We start from the raw sequence: 15,320 nt of genomic DNA, 5'->3' as shown, positions 1-15,320 counted from the left end.
CAATAGCCTTTCTCAAGGTTTGCCACATACAGAGAGTTTGGGAGTTATGTCCTTAAAACAGGAAAATTAACCCACGGTGCAATATACAATATATATATTTTTAAGTACATTCCATTTGTGGACCACTTTTCATGTACACAGACACACTAATGTATTGGGGACCTCTATTGTATGCATCTGTCAACATTGAAGTGGCGGTAATGCACCATAAAGTTGGATGCCAACCTCCGACAAAACCCCCACCAAAGAAGATCTGGCAAAGTTGGTCTTCTCGCGATATTTCGTTAGTGTGTGGTGAAGTCTGAGATATGGCAGCCGTCGCTCTGAAGTTCTGTCGCAAAGGACTGCCTCACATTTTGAAGGATGGAGCAGTCGCTACTCTCTCGCCAAAGGCTTTGGGGGGTGAGTATGGTACTACGGTTCGATGTGTACCGTTTCACGGGAAAACTTACAGGCTTCGTTTATAAAAACAAATAGAGGAGGGTGTGTGGCAGAGGCAGGGTCGGCACTAGGTACCACAGCCACAAAGTCATAAACCCAGCCTATTTCTACAATTTATCTTCTTAAAATGATTTAAAACTTCATCCTAACCACGCTATGCCTAACCCTATCCTTAAATTAAGCAACTTTTTGTTTTCATGGATGATTACGATATAGCCACATTTTGACTTCGTGGCTGTGGCAACTTGTGACAACCCAGCGGCAGAACCCGTCACCTGAATGTATTTGTTTGCTCATACACATATAAACTGCGCAGCACTTGCATATTCTTGGATATCGCACAATCAATCCATGTAAGGAATGGGCGCGTTCGAGCGTATCACTTTAGTCAACACGTTGACCAACCGTCACAGCCATTAACAATGTGTGGCATTATATGGGTATAAAAATAGTCCTGACTTGCTACTACAAGTCGACTGCATGACCTTTACAACAACCATGTGATCAAAGGTCATGAACTTTCGACTGCAGTTCCTTCTTACAAACCGCATTCAGAAACAAAGCAGTGTGGAAGACAATGGCAGGTAGCCTAGTGTTTAGAGTGTTGGACTAGTAACCGGAAGGTTGCAAGATCGAATCCCTGAGTTGACATGTACATTTAGGGAAGTAATACCCCCTCTGGGGGTTAAAGTTGAATTGGAACTATAATCATATTCAAGAGGTTGTGATTTTGTTTCACATAAGGATCACTTAATGAGTCCATTTTGTAATGTTAAAGAAATGTGTAAATTACCAATAACATATGGTGCTGCAGAATAAACAAACCAGACATGCTGATGTACTTTATTTCCTCATTACCATCATATCTACATTTCTGAATCATCACTTAACCCACTAGGCTATCATTGAAAATAAGAATGTGTTCTTAACTGACTTGCCTAGTTAAATAAAGGTAAAACAACCCTATTCTGATTTTTGGAAGTAAAAAGCGTTACAGTGCGTTAGAAAAGTATTCAGACCCCTTCCCTTTTTCCACATTTTGCTACGTTACAACCTTATTCTAAAGTTGAATAAATAGTTTTTTCCCTCATCAATCTACAACCAATACCCCATAATGACAAAGCAAAACCATGCTTTTGGAAATTCTTTGCAAATTTATTACAAATAAAACAACAGAAATACCTTATTTACATAAGTATTCAGACCCTTTGCTATGATACTCAAAATTGACCTCAGATACATCCTGTTTCCATTGATCATCCTTGAGATGTTTCTACAGCTTGATTGGAGTCCACCTGTGGTAAATTCAATTGATTGGACATGATTTGGAAAGGCATACATCTGTCCATATAAAGGTTGCACAGTTAACAGTGCAAAAACCAAGCCATGATTTTAAAGGAATTGTCCGTAGAGCTCCGAGACAGGATTGTTTCAAGGCACAGCTCTGGGGAAGGGTAATATTTATTTATCCTTTATTTTACCAGGTAAGTTGACTGAGAACACATTCTCATTTGCAGCAATGACCTGGGGAATAGTTACAGGGGAGAGGAGGGGGATGAATGAGCCAATTGTAAACTGGGGATTATTAGGTGACCGTGATGAAAACAGCTACATCGACCATGATCCTTTGCTAGTTACGACCACTTTCGCCATGATCCTTAACACAAAAAAATGTTGGTCCATTCAGCAATATGGCCAGATATATTCGAGAAAGGAGAACACCAGAATCCCATTGGGCAATGAATGGAGGGACATGTAACACCTTACCCTTCAGACTGTCGACCAATCACGTTCACGTTGTCATGCTGTGTCACACGGTTGGTAAGCGAATCGTCACGTAATCCCTTCTCAAAGTCAGGGTATGAGTCGAGTCCTTGCCCCAGAATCGCCCAGAATGGACCACACGGCCCATTGATGACGCATGGGCAATGTACACTATGGGCGTTAATATGATTCCAAGGGAGTTTTACATCTCCTCAAAAGTAATCTCTGATATGGTGTGCTTCAAATTCAAATACTTCCAGCTTCATGCGCCATCAGGAGTTTTCCATCGGAATACGGGGATGACGTACATCAGCGCTATCACCATTTACTGGATTTAATGTCTGTGGTTAGCACAGTCCCCCAGTGTAAAGTGCAGGAGTAGCTTCTTTTTGCCATAGAGAATGATAGAGGCCTCAAGTAGCCAAAAGGCTGCATTAGCATGGGCAGAGCCATTGAGAGCTTTCACCGTTTTGATTGAAGTCAAACTGAGTGGGACTTCCAACTTCATTGTGACCCTGTTGGAGTCATGTCCAACCTGGACAGATCAGCCAATCATGAAGAAAATTGACTCCTTCAAAATGGAGATTGCCTCAATGGTGCTGCCCATGCTTTCAGAGACACTATAATGGCACAGATACAAAGATGAGTCCTCTAGCACTATGGTATTTACACACTTGCGTTGCTGGGAATTGGCTTACAAAAACAATTTAAAATAGTCTGCTGGAAGCCAGAAATGAAATAATATTTTATTTCAACATACTCTTTTGATTGTCTGTAGGCTTGGTCCTTATGCAGGGGGGAATCAGAGAAAAAAGCATCTAATGGAAAGTATAATTAAACAGAATTTCCAAACGTGGGTCTGTTGTAGTCCCATGCAGTTTCTCAGCTAGGTCAGTTCATCTCTGCTTACCTCATGTCAAAATAAAAGTCCTCCAAGTTCCTGCTTTTTTTGGGGGGCCAAACGCCAAGCAGAGAGAAAAGTGTGTCTACAGACCCACGTTTATAGAAAGTCTGTTAAATGTATGCTCCATAGTACATCAGGGAAACTGGGCAGAAGGGAGTGGTGCTTCAAATACAGCAGATCTGCAACATCATTAATTGAGCCTCATATCCTCCTTAATTGCCAGCCTCAACACCTTACGGAAAGAGATGAACTGTATAGGAAGCTCTGGGGACAGGTCATGTGGATACTGGACAGTCAATAAATTGGCAGATGCAAACAGATTATCATCTTTAAATGACAGCAGTTCCCGAGGGCTCCAAAAAAAAAAGCGGTTTGCGATTTTGTTCATACTGGTGAACTGCCGTTTCAATTGTGTGGTTGCAATATCAACAGTCCCTTATCTCTGGTATATCTTGGCATGCATCATTCAAGACTAAGTTTAAATTGTCTGCAGCGCAATGGACATATAATGCACAATGTGTCAGAAAAGACTGTCTGGATTGTCAATACTCAGTATTGAAAACAGTCGGGCCCCCAACCTGGACCTACAGGTCGTGGTGAGAACATTTGAACACAAAAATGCAAGGCGACACAGTCGCATATTGTTGTTACTATAGGCCTCTACATAGAGCAAAAAAGAGATTGGCATTAATAGACTGGTTTTACGCACAACAAATGTCTATCCATGCTGGGAGAGACCGCGAGGATGGCTCATATCATGCAGGTTGGCTATACAGGACTGCTGTATATTCTAAACAAATCAATTGGTTGCAGATTAGTATGCTGTTGTATCGAACATTTATTTTACAATCCCTCAGCCAGCATCCTAAGTGGACGCCCTGCTTATCATGGGGAAATGACAACCAAATAGTTCTAGCATGTATCCATTAGCTAAGGCAAAGCTATAGGCTTTCTGTGGTGCCAGGGCATGTAGCCTATCATCAATTCGATAGGCAGCCGCATAGACATGTCGCAGTTTCAACACAATGGACAGCGATCTGCAATCTATACTTGGCGAATGGCTGTCTGGCTGACTCATTCGATTGTTTTCTTTTTTCAGGGGGGCGAACTGCGACCTTGCAGGGGTCCAGATAAACTGCGTTATGCCAGTTCAAGCGTTGCTAAAAACAGCTAGGGTAGCCTCGTTTTTACACATCAATGCAAATGCTGTTAAATTAAGTATAACCTTTTGCTTTATAATTTTCTAGGCTTGTAATGTTATTCTGTTTTAATTGTTTTTACATTGTGATAAGTAACACTTTTTCACCTGAATTGCATCGCGTCATAGTCTGCTGTATCAGGGTCTGTTCGGTAGCTTTCACTCTGGTGATGTGAACAAGGTCTTGTCCCACAGCACTGGCCAAATTCAATTTTCTAAATGTTACATAAGAATTCCCCAGCTGATCATTCCTTGCCTTGACTTCACCCTGATTTGATCTTTCAAGGGGGTTGCACAAAGCACCCAAATACAACCTATATTTTACACGCTATTCCTAAAGATGCACTCCATTCTCAACTATTGCATTAAATCACTTATTAGAATTCTGTCATAGTCAATTGGCACATATTGTGTGTGTTTGTCATACAGGGGTGAGACAGAAGTCCTCTGTACAGTATGCAACAAGGCCAGAGCTCCCTAAGCTGGCCTACTGCAGGGTAAAGGGGAAGAGTCCAGGCGTGGTCTTCCTGCCTGGGTATGGATCCAACATGAATGGCCAGAAAGCTGAGGCCCTGGAGGAGTTCTGCAGGTCTCTTGGACACTCATACCTTAGGTACTGTACTCTACCTGCCGCTGTGTAACACAATACACAGCGGCATGTAACCTAGTGTTTAAGAGCGTTAGGTCAGGAACTGAAAGGTCACTGGTTCGTATCCCCGAGCCAACTAGGTGAAAAGTCTGTCTGTGCCCCAGAGCAAGGCACTTAACCCTAATCACTCTAGATAAGAGTGTCTGCTAAATTACTCAAATGTAATTAAATGTTTCCCACAAATATAAATACAAATATATAGAATTGCATGATTATGGCATAACTAATTTCCTCAAGCTTCCTGTAAAGACATACTGGTACACAACTAACTTTCAAATTATAGCTGAACTTTGGCTCTTTTAGCCTTCCCAAGTTGCTAAAATCTTTTGATTAGGTTATAGGTGTTGAACAAAGGTTGCTATAGTATTTTAACAAGAGGGTCTACTTGATTTACATTTTATTCGCTCTTGCTCACCTCACTTTTCAGAAAAGGAAATTGAGTAAACATTTTAATAAAAATTATATGGCCTAATAAACCATGTTATAGAAATACCATGTTTATACCGTCGTTTAGACCGTGGCACATTACCCAAATATACCCCCTGAATCTGAAGATCTGAGGTAGGCGTGCCTTAGCCAAACCTCTATCTTGATGTTCATTGCCTGAATAGACTCCCTAACTTTTGAACCCATTTACTCCTGAGGTACTGACCTGTTGCACGCTCTACAACCACTGTGATTATTATTTCACCCTGCTGGTCATCTATGATCATTTGAACATCTTGAAGAACAATCTGGCCATGTCCTCTTATCCACCCGGCACAGCCAGAAGAGAACTGGCCACCTCTCAGAGCCTGGTTCCTCTATATGTTTCTTCCTAGGTTCCTGCCTTTCTAGGGAGTTTTTCCATGCTTCTACATCTGCATTGCGTGCTGTTTGGGGTTTTAGGCTGGGTTTCTGTATAGCACTTTGACATTTACTGATGTAAAAAGGTTTTATAAATACATTTGATTGATTGATAGCCTGTATGTTACGCAAATAGACCACCTTCTAACTGTTACCCAAATACACTATGCTCTCAGAGTTTTGATGCTAGCTTAGTAGCCTGATTTTTTTCCCCCATGTTTTATTGTATGTCTGACTGGTCCCCCAGGCTCATGTTGTGTTTGTGGTTCCCCAGGTTTGACTACACAGGCCATGGGTTATCGGAGGGGGTGTTCACTGAAGGGACCATTGGCACCTGGAAGAAAGATGTCCTCTTCGTGTTGGATGAACTAACAGAGGGTCCACAGGTGAAAGAACTCTCCACTGGCTCTAGAATCATATCTAAACTAGCCTTTAGATAACTCTCGTATTTCTGTGTGTATTTGGTTGGATTCAAATTGGTATTTGATTTAGTTCTTATTAAAGTGTTTTGTATTTTCAGATCTGCGTTTAAGAGCTCAAAGACTGGTTTGACTTTATAACCCAGTTATAGACCGTCTCAACATTGATATTTCAAAATATGCTCTGTTAATTTTTAAGATTTCAGTTAGAATCTGTATAAAAACAACTGTGGTTGTGTATTAATGTTGTTGACTTCAAATGGTGGTGGTGTTAGTGTCACATGTTTTCACAAGTGGGCGCTGTCACACAAATGAAATATCATCTCACAACACCATGTAACGTTCACGTCACACACCGTTCAATCATTACCTGAGTAGCATAGCCTCCCATGCCAGGCTTCAGGGCTCTTCTTGACATTCATCAGACACACAGCTAGTGAATGAGCCCATTAACAGGACCAGAGTCATATTACTCCCAATGTCCTTGTGATGATGATGGAACTGATTCAGGGAACAGAACAAATAACAGCCTTTTTCCAGGGATGGAAAAACTGAATCGGGAACGAAAGTGATCTTTTAGTGTTCCCGGAACAGTACCGTTCACATTTTGAGAACTGGTTAATCATTTTTTTAAATTGTTCCCGGAACATTCTTAATATCTGGTATGTAATTCTGTAATTTAGGGACGTTATAATACTAGTAATAGCCTAAACACATTGCAATTCACTTCATGTCATGTAAACAACTAGCTTACTGTTCCATAGCAAGATTCTCCTTCCACACTAATTGGTGGAGTAAATTAATGACATAAATGTAAAAGCTACAGTATGTTGAGTTCATGGGGGGGGGAATGTACGAAAAGGAACTATATGAACCAGTTCTTTACTATGCTGGTTGGAACACTCAAACTGAACGAAATACAGACGGGTTGTGCTCGGAACTGAACGATCGGGAAATAATTTCCCCTGGTTAGAATCACATCTGTTTTTAGAAACTACTTCTGTCCGTTGTAGCGATAGCTAGATGACCATGGTTCTTCTCTGCAGAAGAGTCGGTTCAAATGGAAGAAAGGAGATGAGGAGACAAGCGAAGCAATCCATATCAAACTGTTGGTATTTCTATGGACCATTGCTCCCTATCCTAGATCAAGGCATCTTTAACGTAATCACGTCTTTCCCCATGGTCTCTCTGTTTAGATCATGGTGGGGTCCAGTATGGGTGGCTGGCTCATGCTGTTGGCAGCTATCGCCAGGCCGGAGAAGACTGCAGCTCTGGTGGGCATATCCACGGCAGCAGACCACATCGTCACAGCCTTCAAGTCAATGTCTTTAGAGGTGAGCGAGGACATCATACAATAATGTGTGGTTATGACCAGGTGCTAATTCCATTTCTATTCAGGGAGTGGTGAATTGAAATAAAATGCTCTATGTGAATGTCAATTTATTATTTGATTTAAAATGAAATGGATCCCATTTCATCACAGGTGCGTAAGGAGATTGAAGAGAAGGGCGTGCTTACTGTGCCCACCAAGCACAGCGAGGAGGGCACCTACACGTTCACTATTGGCTTCCTGAAGGAGGCGGAGAACCATTGTGTCCTCCAGAGCCCCATCCCCATCACCTGCCCCGTGAGGCTCATCCACGGCCTGAAGGACGACGATGTGCCCTGGCACATCTCCATGCAAGTGGCCGAGCGCGTCCTCAGCCCCGACGTGGACGTCATCCTCCGCCGCCACGGTCAGCACCGCATGGCCGAGAAGGATGACATCAGGCTCATGGTCTACACCATCGACGACCTCATAGACAAGCTGACCACCCTCGTTTGAGTTGGGGGAGTGTTAGGAATGCACCCCATTGGAGAGGCAGGAGCAACCATATATGATCCCACTCTCCCCTTACCCTTCCTTCCTTCCATCCTGCCCAGTTTGTCCTCAGTATGCTGTTACAAAGCAAGAGAGAAAGATGAGGATTATTGAAAGTACAAACTGTGATGGAACGAGGATGTCGTCTGTCAGAAACCTCAGCCAGGTCCCTAATGCCTGCCTTGGGGAGGGAGTGTGTCTTTTACCAGTTTACTCTGTGCAGTCTTTTTTAGGTAAACCTTTTTACGGGCAATACTGCCACTGCTAATGCTGCCACTGTTTGTTTGACAGATCCTGGTCCTTTTGCCAGACCCCAATAGTTCTACTGTGCCTTTTTTTACCACGTCTCATACCCGTTGGGTCAACAAAGCCTCTGCACAGCAGAGTGGAGCGCAGGTCTCGTCTAATTGTGCATGCAGATATTATACGAGGCACAGATGGAATACACACAGACAACAAGCTCCATCAAACTGCCTCCTACGCAGAAGCACTGTGACATCGTGTGGTGATCGGTCCAAGCTGTATTCTCACACTGTGTCCATACCAAAAAGACTGTACACTATCTCAAAATAGCTGAAGAAAAGTCCAGAGGAATGTCTTTTCTATTTTCTTGTACATCCACCCACATTCCCATGGGCCAGTCTGAGCCACTGGGCTGTTAATTAACACGTTGTTGGTTATTGGACTGTGTTCAATGGGGCAGAAAGCCAGTCCTGCTGCAGCAGACGCAGTAACTCTCTCTCTCTCTCTGATCCTCTAACTGCTGCTCTGACCTTTCACTCTTCGGATGACGACACTTAAACATGAGCACGCATCGGGGTGTAAAACAAAGTGCCTGAGTTATTTAAGTACTGTACATTGCCTTTGGAAAGTGTTCAGACCCCTTGACTTTTTCCACATTTTATTACGTTACAGCCTTATTCTAAAATGGATCAAATGTTTTTTTTCCCTCATTAATCTACACAAAATACCCCATAATGACAAAGCAAAAACAGTTTAGACATTTTTGCAAATGTATTCAAAATAAGAAACAAACACCTTTACATAAGTATTCAGACCCTTTGCTATGAGACTCGAAATTGAGCTCAGGTGCATCTTGTTTCCATTGATCATCCTTGAGATGTTTCTACAACTTGATTGGAGTCTATCTGTGGTAAATTCAATTGATTGGACATTATTTGGAAAGGCATACACCTGTCTATACAAAGGTCCCACAGTTGACAGAGCATGTCAACGCAAAAACCAAGCCATGAGGTCGAAGGAATTGTCAGTAGAGCTCCGAGACAGGATTGTGTCAAGTCACAGATCTGGGGAAGGGTACCAAAAAATGTCTGCAGCATTGAAGGTCCCCAAGAACACAGAGGACTCCATCATTCTAAAATTGAAGAAGTTTGGAACCATCAAAGACTTTTCCTAGAGCTGGCCGCTCAGCCAAACTGAGCAATCGGGGGAGAAGGGCCTTGGTCAAGGAGGTGACCAAGATTCCGATGTTCACTCTGACAGAGCTCTAGAGTTCCTCTGTGGAGATGGGAGAAACTTCCAGGACAACTATCTCTGCAGCACTCTACCAATCAGGTGGCCAGACTGGTTGAGTGGCCAGACGGAAGCTACTTCTCAGTAAAAGGCACATGACAGCCCGCTTGGAGTTTGCCAAAAGTACACTAAAGACTCTCAGACCATCATACACAAGATTCTCTGTTCTGATGTAACCAAGATTGAACTTTGGCCTGAATGCCAAGTGTCATGTCTGGAAGAAATCTGGCCCCATCCCTACGGTGAAGCATGGTGGTGGCAACATCATGCTGTGGGGATGTTTTTCAGCGGCAGGGACTGGGAGACTAGTCAGGATCGAGGCAACGATGAACGGAGCAATGTACAGAGATCCTTGATGAAAACCTGCTCCAGAGTCCTCAGGATCTCAGGATCGAGGCAAAGATGAACGGAGCAATGTACAGAGATCCTTGATGAAAACCTGCTCCAGAGTCCTCAGGATCTCAGACTGGGGCGAAGGTTCACCTTCCAACAGGACAACGACCCTATGCACACAGCCAAGACAATGCAGGAGTGGCTTCGGGACAAGTCTCTGAATGTCCTTGAGTGGCCCAGCCAGAGCCCGGATGAATCCAATCGAACATCTCTGGAGAGACCTGGAAATAGCTGTGCAGCAATTCTCTCCATCCAACCTGACAGAGCTTGAGAGGATCTGCAGAGAAGAATGGGGAAAAACTCCCCAAATACAGGTGTAACAAGCTTGTAGTGTCATACCCAAGAAGACTCGATGCTGTAATCGCTGCCAACGGTGCTTCAACAAAGTACTGATTAAAGGGTCTGAATACTTATGTAAATGTGATACTTCCTGTTTAAAAAAATATATATATAATTTAGCAACATTTCTAAAAACCTGTTTTTGCTTTGTCATTATGGGGTATTGTTTGTAGATTGAGCAAAAAAATAATCAATTTTAGAATAAGGCTGTAACGTCACGAAATGTAGAAAAAGTCAAGGGGTCTGAATACTTTCTGAATGCACTCACTGTATGTACATTACTGGTGAGGAATTTACTAATATGTAGTGCTAGACCATGTACTCTAATGACAAGGGCTAGAAGTGCATACACTCAGATACAGTGATGATGAGGATACTCCTGAATTTATTTTAGCTTGACAGTCAAATGGTACAGTATTGCAATGATGTTAGGATTCCAAAGTTTAACGGACATTCTGGAAAATCACCTCTATTTCCCGTATTTCAACACTTTCTGAATACTTTTTCCAGCTTGTGATGCATGATGTCATTTCAGTACTGTAGCCTTCCCCGCACTCAGACCCTCTCTCCAGATCTGTCATCCACCTCTATAACTAACCCAATTAAAGCAGCGCAATGGCTCTCATCAAAATTGAGAGACAAGCTGCAAGTCAGACACTAATGGGTTGTACTGTGCCTTCCAAACCTGCAGACACATTTAAGGTCGGTGAAAACATGTTTGTTTTTTATCTGGTTCTATAAATTGTGAGTCTGGGCTCCAATCCAGTGTGAGAGTAGTACGGCCAAATATATCAACAATGAGTAGTAAACACTTTTGTCATGGGCATGAGCAGTGCCGACCTGTCATTCATGGCAGGTGGAGCCCCACCAGTTTTGAGCCCCACCTGTTTAGCTAAAAAATAACTTTTTTTGTTGCCTGTTTTGCATGTTATTTTAGCATTATTACCTGTCACATATCAGTTTGCAAACAATGTAAAATAAAAAAAAATGTAAAAAAAGTTAATAAAGCCGCATACAAACATGGTCTCTTTTTTGCTTTCTTGAGTAAGGCAGCTCCAAAATGCAGGTGTTTCAGCCTAGCTCAGTGCTTTCTGGGGTGGTGGGGCAGCCAGCGGAACATACAGAGCGTAGGGGCTGGTAATGTTCTCTAGTTGCGCCGTGATTGGCTAAGTGTTCTGTAATGGGGACACTACGTCACTGCAAAATCTACAGGAGGAGCTCAAATTCAAGCCCCTTGGGTGCTGCCATAGAGTAACATTAGAAGTGCCCAACCAAGAATGCTCAAGGTCATTGGCCACAGATAAAAGGACATCAAATCATGTTCTATCTACAGTAGCTTTGATTGGACAAGATCATACTTTCAAAATCTTAGCAAGCTAGTAGTCATCATCGTGAATCAAGTCGACAATCTACTTACAAATCCTTTTCAATCCTTGTCATATGAAGATAAATTATAGATAAAACACATCAGTGCTCATTGGCCACTGGACATAAACATATGAGGGTGTTGGAAGGAATCCGTGGCTAACTGCAAGCATTGCTAAGCAATCACTATCCTGCTATTCAGTGGAGTGGATGTGTGGTCCAAGTCTGGGTTTAAGGGTCTCTTTTCCAGGATTAAAAGGATAAACATTCAACATTGGCCATGCTGTCAATCCAGTCAGACCTCAGTGAGTTCAAGACAACTGGGAACTCGGGGGAAAAAACGAGCTCTGACTGGGAAAATACATTTTGAACGGTCATCCAACTCAGAATTCCAAGTCGGGAACTCTGGCCTCTTTCTAGAGCTCCAACCTGAAGATCACTAACATCATGATTCAACCTTGTTTTTTCCTCGAGTTCCCAGTTGTCTTGAAAGCACCATAATGCCAGACTTTGAAGACAAAGTTTGATGACAAAATTTGCCCAAGAAGGACCACCGCTCCACCTTCCTGTTCATGTGAGCACAGCACAACAAGGTGAGTCCAAACATGTATTGTATGCTGCTGCATAAATGACGTAATATGCCAGGAAAATATGTATACTGTAGCTAAGTAATACTAAGTGTATGTTGCTTGGTAAGCTGTTAGTAGCCCATGTGCCTCACCCTAATAATTTGGTCCCTATTCTCCCTCATTTTGCCTACTGTTCTGACTTAGCCGTGCACACAGCCTATAGCCTGTTTAAGAGAAATGTCATTATCAAATATTGTAAGAGCTTTCATTGTCTGCTTATGTGCCCCCTTTATTTATCCTACGGTTCTGGCTTGGTGTACAGGGAGAATACTGTAAGAACGCCCATGTTCTGAATTATGGCTGTGTACATTTAGAAAGTGCTGAACAAATAGTTACAGTTGAAGTCGGAAGTTTACATACACTCAATTAGTATTTGGTAGCATTGCCTTTAAATTGATTAACTGGGTCAAACGTTTCGGGTAGCCTTCCACAAGCTTTCCACAATAAGTTGGGGGAATTTTGGCCCTTTCCTCCTGACAGAGCTGGTGTGACTGAGTCCGGATTTTAGGCCTCCTTGCTCGCACATGCTTTTTCAGTTCTGCCCACGAATTTTCTATAGGATTGAGGTCAGGGCTTTGTGATGGCCAATCCAATACCTTGACTTTGTTGTCCTTAAGCCATTTTGCCACAGCTTTGGAAGTATGCTTGGGGTCATTGTCCATTTGGAAGACCCATTTGCGACCAAGCTTTAACTTCCTGACTGACGTCTTGAGATGTTGCTTCAATATATCCACATAATTTCCCTGCTTCATGATGTCATCTATTTTGTGAAGTGCACCAGTCCCTCCTGCAGCAAAGCATCCCCACAACATGATGCTGCCACCCCTGTGCTTCACGGTTGGGATTGTGTTCTTCGGCTTGCAAGCCTCCACCTTTTTCCTCCAAACATAACGATGGTCATTATGGCCAAACAGTTTTATTTTTGTTTCATTAGACCAGAGGACATTTCACCAAAAAGTATGATCTTTGTCCCCATGTGCAGTTGCAAACCGTAATCTGGCTTTTTTATGGCAGTTTTGGAGCAGTGGCTTCTTCCTTGCTGAGCGGCCTTTCAGGTTATGTCGATATAGGACTCGTTTTACTGTGGATATAGATACTTTTGTACCTGTTTCCTCCAGCATCTTCACAAGGTACTTTGCTGTTGTTCTGGGATTGATTTAGACTTTTCGCACAAAAGTGTGCTCACCTCTAGGAGACAGAACACCTTCCTGAGCGGTATGACGGCTGCGTGGTCCCATGGTGTTTATACTTGCGTATTATTGTTTGTACAGATGAACGTGGTACCTGAAGGCGTTTGGAAATTGCTCCCAAGGATGAACCAGACTTGTGGATGTTTCAATTTTTTTCTGAGGTCTTGGCTGATTTCTTTTGATTTTCCCATGATGTCAAGTTAAGAGGCACTGAGTTTGAAGATATGGCCTTGAAATACTTCCACATGTACACCTCCAATTGACTCATTATGTGAATTAGCCTATCAGAAGCTTCTAAAGCCATGGCATAATTTTCTGGAATTTTCCAAGCTGTTTAAAGGCACAGTCAATTTTGTGAATTGTATGTGAAATAATCTGTAAACAATTGTTGGAAAAATTACCTGTGTCATGCACAAAGTAGATGTCCTACCCGACTTACCAAAACTATAGTTTGTTAACAAGAAATTTGTGGAGTGGTTGAAAAACTAGTTTTAATGACTCCAACCTAAGTGTATGTAAACTTCCGACTTCAACTGTATATTATCTGTGTCCGTCCTAGTTCGCTCATTAATATCTTAAACGAAATTAGGATTGCCTTTTATCCACTCGTCATCCTTTTATGCCATAGTTTGTACATCTCAATTTTCAATAGAAATCACATTTTATTTAAGCAAGTCAGCCATATCAGCTATGTTTTTTAAAGGCAGTAAATGAGGCTGAATTAAGTGCTTTGCTGGCAAACAAGCCAGGTGTAGCAGTGTTAAGGTGTTGGGACTGCTGTTGGGACTCTGCTGTTGGGACAGCTTTATGTAGGCCCTAACAGTGTGTGGGCACCGTTATCGTGCAATTAATGAATTGTTTCGTGTTGTGTTAGCTTTGCTGGCATGGTGTTTAATGGCTTTGCTGGCATGAATCTAAAACAAATTGGGTGACTTTGCCCCACCAAGATTATCATGCTAATATCACCCCTGGACTTTATGATAATGATGGTCAGCCCACATAGCCTTAAAGCTGATCGTAGGCTCGCCTTGCCTTGCTTTGCCATCTCCTCTTCTTCCCACTGGCCTGTCACATTCTGTATCAGAGATCTAGAGGGATCCTCCTCTTGGCGCCGCACATATAAAACCTGTGGCGTGCCACTCCGGGACACTGAGTCCAGAGCCTCACCCACGCATGCGCCGCGGGTTCAGCATCCTCTGCGCTGACCAGCTCAGCGAGATAACCACACAGCAGCTACCAGACGAACGTTCTCTCCTCTTTTTTCTAGTAAGTGTGCCCGGAGTTTTTATTCGTCTAAATTATTTAAGCAGCGCATGATTTTTGTTGTTGTGTGCATTAATAATTAAACGGAATTGCTAGTTTATTAAATTATCTAGGAGATATTCGGAAAACTTGCGTTAGGTTTTTTATTACTAATCTTATACTTTTCCTACATAGTGCATGATTGAAATTCATAATCCGACTTCCTAATTTATACGTTTTTTGGGGAGGTGAAAAAAGTTACGATTTTTTTTCGCATTCATGGTACGCTACACAATCAATGCAATGCGATTGCTTTTCGATGTTATGCTCAGCACGCTCACAGTCTAGACTACCATGGGCTACCTCATGAGAATGTGCGTGGGACGGGTGCCAAGGACCACACCCATTTAAGCTAGCGATCTGGGTCTCTGGGGGGATGTGCTTAGTGTCTGTGCTGTAAGGGACACAAGGGCCATTAGGGAGAAAGCAGAGGAAAGAAAAGTAAATCACGTAAACACCAGGTGATGTAGCTAATTATCAAAATAAA

The 15,320-nt window shown here is 42.6% G+C and overlaps 1 protein-coding gene across 2 annotated transcripts; it reads left to right on the top strand.

Annotated features, from left to right (window-relative positions):
• The first annotated feature begins 283 nt into the window (after positions 1-283).
• LOC139366980 (palmitoyl-protein thioesterase ABHD10, mitochondrial-like) lies at positions 284-11,366 on the top strand. 2 transcript variants are annotated; one of them, XR_011626827.1, is made up of 6 exons: positions 284-402; positions 4,737-4,920; positions 6,077-6,188; positions 7,418-7,555; positions 7,705-8,654; positions 10,587-11,366. XR_011626827.1 is itself a non-coding variant. In XM_071104801.1 (5 exons), exons 1-5 carry the CDS (start codon positions 309-311, stop codon positions 8,044-8,046), a joined length of 870 nt encoding a protein of 289 aa, XP_070960902.1. In that variant the 5' UTR covers positions 287-308; the 3' UTR covers positions 8,047-10,365. The 2 variants fall into 2 exon arrangements, 1 of the variants encoding a protein (XP_070960902.1); XM_071104801.1 differs by lacking the exon at positions 10,587-11,366 and having other exon boundaries at positions 287-402; positions 7,705-10,365.
• Positions 11,367-15,320: the final 3,954 nt, after the last annotated feature.

The sequence above is a fragment of the Oncorhynchus clarkii genome, chromosome 15, assembly GCF_045791955.1.
Source record: "Oncorhynchus clarkii lewisi isolate Uvic-CL-2024 chromosome 15, UVic_Ocla_1.0, whole genome shotgun sequence".
Taxonomy (NCBI): domain Eukaryota; kingdom Metazoa; phylum Chordata; class Actinopteri; order Salmoniformes; family Salmonidae; genus Oncorhynchus; species Oncorhynchus clarkii.
The sequence above is the reverse complement of the archived record's forward strand: the minus strand, read 5'-3'. Positions and strand labels throughout refer to the sequence as shown.

Coding starts and splice junctions, on each gene's coding strand:
- LOC139366980 (XM_071104801.1), top strand. CDS start 309: ATGGCAGCCGTCGCTCTGAAGTTCTGTCGCAAAGGACTGCCTCACATT. Junction 403..4,736: donor CTCGCCAAAGGCTTTGGGGG/GTGAGTATGGTA, acceptor TTTGTCATACAG/GGGTGAGACAGAAGTCCTCT. Junction 7,556..7,704: donor TCAAGTCAATGTCTTTAGAG/GTGAGCGAGGAC, acceptor ATTTCATCACAG/GTGCGTAAGGAGATTGAAGA.